Source organism: Zophobas morio, unplaced genomic scaffold (genome assembly GCF_036711695.1).
Source record: "Zophobas morio isolate AGI-343-1 ecotype UQ-CSIRO unplaced genomic scaffold, CSIRO_AGI_Zmor_V1 ptg000044l, whole genome shotgun sequence".
Taxonomy (NCBI): domain Eukaryota; kingdom Metazoa; phylum Arthropoda; class Insecta; order Coleoptera; family Tenebrionidae; genus Zophobas; species Zophobas morio.
Genome location: NW_026972149.1, coordinates 5,640,802 through 5,647,262, shown reverse-complemented (window position 1 = coordinate 5,647,262; position 6,461 = coordinate 5,640,802). Strand labels below are relative to the sequence as shown.

Sequence of the window (6,461 nt, the reverse complement as noted above, 5' to 3'; positions counted from 1 at the left end):
TTCATACGCTCGGGAAGTACACAAACGACTAGTTTTAACTAACAAAACTAAAAAATAAAAATAAAAATAAAAATAAAAAACAAAGTGTTTTAAATAAATATCAACACAAAATAAAAGTAATAAGTAACTTAAAATCTAAAAAAATGAAAAGAAATTAGGGATTTTGTATTAATTACATGTAAAAACTACTCACTGATGATAGTAGTACCACGCGTCATGTCATAATTTTTACACATAATTTTACAAACCTTGTTATCCTACTATCTTATAATAATAAGACTTTATTGCCCAACAGATTATTATCCAATGACAGGACAATATATTATAATTAAATTAAGATACAATTCAAAGAAAAGAAAAAAAAATATACATATACATCTTATGTCTAACTTATGTGATGTGTTGGACTTCGGTGGGCGAACGTAGATGAAACCGGCTGTGGTTAGAGCTTCGGTTGTGCGTAATTTCTTTAGACTCGGGAGGAGACGTTTGCACATGCGGTAAGGTGCGTCGGTGAGTCCGGTCCTGGAGATTTTGACAGCGCATGTCACGCATGTCCGTTATAACTTTCAGTTTCATTTCAACAAATTCACATGACATTGCAGTATAACTATTACGTTTTATAAATTTAAGTTAAATAAAATCGAAATAATGAAAGTACAAATTACAATATGATCCTTAGCTATTATGAGTCGGCCCGATGTGGATGAAGTGCTTAACTATTTATCCATAAAGTTCAACAAAATATTTTGTGATCGTGATTTCGTCTGTTGTGTAATTGAAGACTTCCAGAGGATATTTGACAACAAGACCAAAATTTGGTGAGTGGTTTAGCCGAGGCACTAAAGTAAAAAATTGTCCAAAAATGATCACAACCGTTGTTCTTTAACATGCGGAAAAGGAATGTAATGCAGAGAAAGAGAAAGTTCAGTTGTGATCTCACCAGTTATGTAAAACTTTTGATTTTACTTTCATTTACTTTCAGTGTCCTCGTGTTTCCAACGTTGGGGCCAATCTATCTTAAAGCTCTTCGCTACCAAGCGAGGATATTTGATTTAGCAGTCTTCAACCTCGCCTCACCTTCAGGCAAGTTCAAATCAGTCGCAGTATGCCACAAGGATCACTTGTAAGTCGCCAAACCAGCTAAAATCAAGTGTAAAGTCGTTCTTTTTCAGAAAAAAAACTAAAGAAGAAACCATGGCAGAATCGGGCTCTAAGCGAAAACGCCCCGAAAGGCAGCTGTATGTACCTCCGGCACAAAGAGCATCACGACTTTTAACCAAACAGTGCGAGAAAAAAGTGACGGATAAAGTGCAAGACAAAAGTGTTAAATGCCAAGAGAGTTTAAGTGATTCGTGTTCTAGTGTTTTAAGTCTGAGTGATTTTGTGAATCTGGTTTATTTTTTTAATGCTCTGCCATGTGAATTCCGAAGCTTATCCAAGATCTGTAACCAGCATCATAATTGTGAATTTCGCAAGTTTTTGAATTTTAAAAAATACGACGCTGCGTTAAAAGCTGAGAATTTTATCAAAATTTATGATAATTTCGTGTTACTTGGTAATGTGTGGTGGAGATTAAGTGAATTGCAGTGGTCTCAATCTGACAGACAATTTAAATCATATCCAATTTATGATTTGGACTATCCTCAGATTGCTGCTGATAAACCACCAGTAAGCTACAATTTCAACTTATTCTTTTATTAATTGTGACGTTTTCAGGCAGTTTTAGTAAATCATGACTTGAATGATTTTCAAAAATTAGTCTCTCAGTCGGATGAGCATGAAAATAGTTTGTATAAAATAGAGTGTGATATAGTTTGTGATGAGTTAGAAAATTGCCACATAGTAGATCTTTCAGTGATAGAATTAGGACATTTGTTCATCATTTCGATACAAGATGGTGAATACCTTCATGAGTGCCAAGAAAAACATGATGCAACCACTTGTGTAAGTATTCTAAACTTACCATTAGTTCGAAAGAATGTAAAATTTATTACACTTGTGTCGGACACGTGCTTGCATTCACTATGTTAGTTATTACCATTTTAGTGCTTTTGTTTACCTTAACAGAAGCGAATTGTTCCCCATTAAGCACTAATAACGTCTAAATCACTATTAAAACACTAAAAACGACATTTTTGTGTCAAGTGATTAACTGCAAAATAATTACTAATGACATATCAAATGTCAATTTAAGACACAGCTATCTATGTTTAATATATTTCAAAATTAAATGTTGTCCAATCACGTGGACGTAAAAAGGGCGCTAAATTTAACTCGCTCAACCGTAAACGCATTCCAGTATGCAATTTAGTGCAGAGAGCGGCTCTTAAATGCCAATTTACCGTCCAATTCGCTCTTTCAGCGATAAGTGGTTTAATGCACTCACTTGTATTCAAATAATTAACTCAAGTTTCCATCCATTCTAACTGGATTCCCAATAAATTAATTACTTTTTCATTGAAAGTATTTCCGCATTTAAAAAACGCACTCAAATTCCGCAGTAATAGGATAATGATAGCGTGTGAGTCTCGACGACAAAGAAATTTAAATTTTGAAAGTTGAACATAAACACAGTAATTAATTTGTTCGTTTTCATTTAATTTGTTTAAACGGAAATTCTCAGCGTTTGAAATTTCGTGCAATTTGTGTTATTATTTCCTTAGTTTTTTACAAATGTCGTGTTGTGTGGTGTCGCTCTATAGTTACTTTCACTTGTGGTTAAATTCTACGGTAGTTTACAAATTGCTAATTATATTAACCAACGTTTATATCATACAAATACAATCTTATGCAATTATAGCACGCATGTTGCGTAAGTGACATTGAATTGATTTTTCTTTTTATCGATTTTTTTGAGAGTCAGCAGCGGAAAACAACTATAGCAGAGACCGCTAACCTCAATGTTGCGTCATTGTTTAAAATTTTTTGCAATATTAATATTTATAAACCGACAATTTCGTTAAACATCCACCCATAGAATGTAATTTTAATTCGTATACTTTCTATAATTTTCTTATTTGTGAATAAATAGCGAAGAAAGTCAGCGGTTTTTATAACAAATACAAATCAAATGGTGATGAAATCGATTTTTGCGGATAATGTTAATATTTTTACATTAAAAATATACAAATAGTTGAAAGAGACAGTTGGTTAGCGAAATTTTTTAGTGTCCTGACTCTGTCACTCCGTTTGTTTCACAGTTTTTAAATTCAAAGTCACTTGGCGTCAGTTCAACAAAAGCTATTATGTTGGTCATACTGTCGCACACGTGACGATTATGACATTGTTTTGACGTCTTTTATGTAAATTAACACCATACCAACCTACGAACGACACTATTGACAAAAGATACTGAATCAGTGTTTCTATTTTTTTATTCCTGTGATTAAATTGTAAGGAAAATCATCGCACGTTAACATACTATAAAATATACCGTAACACAAGTAACGTTACACACTGTCATCACAGTGGCGTGCGTTTTCCGCCTTGTCGAAATAAAGATTATAATCAAAATGTCAAAATGACATGACATAGAGTAAAAAAAGTAAACTAAGAGATGTTGTAACATGTAGATTAATAGTGCGCCTATAGCGTTTGCGTAATCTACTAAATTTTGTACAAAAAACTAGGAGTTTACTGATTGCGTTAATCTTTATATCATTTGTAAGTGATTAATCTTCAGCAGCAACTTCAAGCGATGCCATTGACCCAAAATGTCGGTCATAGAACGGTAGTGATTGAAACATAGTTTCACTTTCAAAACACTTCTACAATGTTAATAAATAATATTTAAACGGGAAGTTCGCAGATGAAAGGAAATAGTAAATTTTTGATAGTTTTCTATTTTAATACTTAAATAAAAAAAAAATTGCCACCTGTCGTTGCATTTAATGCCGTTTTGTTGCCGGCTATTTCAAAAATGCAAAGAAACCAGGAAGTTTGTTCATAGCAGTCAACATTTTTCCTGTTTCTATAAATGTGTTTGGAATTCAATATAGTATAATTGTCGGATCATTAAATTGATTCAAGGTTTTCAAGTGTCTTTTTGTGTTAGCTGCATTCTTTCTTACAAAGGAAATAAAAACAATATATTTTGAATTCTCGATGCTTTCCGCAGTAATTTAGATGCTCGAAACTAATAAATTACGGTATTTAGACAACATGAAACTGATACGCAACTAGGGTATAATTAATTTTAATTAGTTCGTTGGTCTTTGTATGATTAGCATAAATTCATAACATGAAAGTTACGCTGTATTTGTTTGTTTATCATTTTGGTAACAGTGGGTGCCCGATGCAGAACTAATGTTTACAACTAAAGTTATAATGTTATTAATGACTAGTGGTACCCAGTTGAGCATCAATTGTGATATGAAAAATCTTGTAATTTTGCCGTTATTATACAACCAAATTTATATATAGTACGATTTCTATAACAAGTATCAAAATTTTCGTCGTATCTCTATAGATGGCGCTTTAATTTTTCGTTTGTTTTGTTTCAGTGCAAAAACTTTAGAAACCAGTTAGAGATTAGTGCGAAATTAGAAAAAACTGTCAGTGCAATACCGATTGAAAATGAGGCACAAAAAGTCGAAATAGTAGAAACAAAAGCAACTGAAAATGAAACGAACGGCACGATAAACACAAATGGAACGAACGAAACCCCGAAAACTAATAAAGAAATAGTAAAAAATCAAATAAATAAAAAGAAAAAGAAAGTATCGGATAATCAACACGAACAAGAGAAGGAGATTATGAGGATGACGAAGGAATACATCAATAGGAGAACGAGACCTATAATGAAATATGTGGATGATTCGAACGATACGTTACGAATCGATAAAGACGACAGTGTGAATAATTGGGAAGATCTGTTTGATGATAACGGAGAAATTCAGGAAAATTTATTAACAGAAGTATATATCATTGACTAAGTAAAAGTAGAATAAAGACATTAAATAACCGGAAGCTTCCGTCGTGTGAATAACAATGGAAATTTATACAGGTTCTTTTTTTTTAGATCGTGGATAAGGTTGGAGATGACATAACAATAGTGAAAGCGAGCGAAGACTACACCGCGTATACAAATAAGCCTCCAGAAGATTTGGAACATATTGTTGAACTTTATAATTTTCCACCTACCTTAGAAACACACGATTTAGTTCAAGCTTTTAGTAACATCAATAGTGATGCTATGTACATAAAATGGGTCGATGATACCCATGCCCTACTAGTTTTAGGTTCATTAACCCAAGGTATTAATAAAAATTTAGAAAAACTTGAATCAATAGTATTTGTTGTAGCTCAAAAAGCTATTAATATGAGAAATCCACTCATCAAAGTTCGTCCAATGACAGCTGCAAGCGCCATATCAATGGATGTAGCAAATAAGTCAGACTTAAAACCAGCCATGAAACGTCCGCCAACTAACTTACAGACTGCTAGGAGATTAATTACTACACATTTAGGTACAAAAAGCAAAATAACGAAGGAACAGATGGCGAAAGAAAAACAGGACTTAAAAAACGCGAGAGGTGAGTTGGGTACCTGGAAACCTATATAAGTACAAATTGTCTTTTCTTTCAGAAATGAAGAGATTGCTCAAACAAAACGAGAAGGATGCCTGGGAAGGTAATTTGCGATCTTCAGTCAACTAATCTTATAATTGTGATTCGTGCCTTATGAATGTACCTAGATTTAATCAATTTTTTGATTTTATTATTGTGTGTAAATTTAGTCATTTTTAGCAAGTGTTGCTTGTGAATTCATTTTTGTGAATTGTTTACATGTTCTAGTTACCAGATCATAACAAACGAGTTTTATATACATATCTATATTTTTTACAGATCATTATTTTATACTATTGTCTATTTATTATGTATAGCTTTAGCTGTCATTTTTCTTGGAGATAATTTTATTATGAATATTAATTGTTGTGACTTCCTATGTACAATGTAACAAATGATGTTTAGGAAGTGACCTTAATATTTTATTTTTGTGATATTTATAAATTCGATTTATACAGATACTATCTATACACGTTTGTCAACATCTCAGGAGCATAATTTTTATTATGTATTCTTTCATAGTTGAATATATTTTACTTAACGTGAGTGAATAAAACAGTGTATTCTTGAGTTTTTGCTTTAAAGTACCACCATCACCCGTACACAACTGTTTACTAATTGCTAGTACCGTACTGACGAAATATTTCAAAATTTATGCAAATAATTGTGAGAAACTGATCGAATTTGTATTAATAAATAGGTTCTTGAGCCAAAAGGTGCAATCGATATTAATAATTTGCATACACTGTAGGTGGCAGCACAATTAATCGTATTCAAATATGTAATTGTTTATTTGTCCACACGTGGGTTCTAGTTGTATAGTTTTCTTTATTATCAAAGAATCGTTCTAAGTCAGACTGATAAGTTCTTTTCATAAACAATTATGTGAAA

General features: G+C 32.3%; 1 protein-coding gene across 1 annotated transcript; it reads left to right on the top strand.

Annotated features, from left to right (window-relative positions):
- Positions 1–567: 567 nt before the first annotated feature.
- On the top strand, positions 568–6,126 carry LOC135141428 (uncharacterized). Its single transcript, XM_064072523.1, has 8 exons — positions 568–821; positions 986–1,126; positions 1,176–1,671; positions 1,720–1,947; positions 4,506–4,919; positions 5,024–5,258; positions 5,307–5,537; positions 5,590–6,126. Exons 1-8 carry the CDS (start codon positions 688–690, stop codon positions 5,658–5,660), a joined length of 1,950 nt encoding a protein of 649 aa, XP_063928593.1. The 5' UTR covers positions 568–687; the 3' UTR covers positions 5,661–6,126.
- The last annotated feature ends 335 nt before the right edge of the window (positions 6,127–6,461 follow it).

Excerpts from the sequence above, each read along its gene's own strand:
- LOC135141428 (XM_064072523.1), top strand. The coding sequence starts at position 688 with ATGAGTCGGCCCGATGTGGATGAAGTGCTTAACTATTTATCCATAAAG. Across the intron at positions 1,672-1,719 it reads TTGCTGCTGATAAACCACCA|GCAGTTTTAGTAAATCATGA; the intron begins GTAAGCTACAAT and ends TGACGTTTTCAG. Across the intron at positions 4,920-5,023 it reads AGGAAAATTTATTAACAGAA|ATCGTGGATAAGGTTGGAGA; the intron begins GTATATATCATT and ends CTTTTTTTTTAG.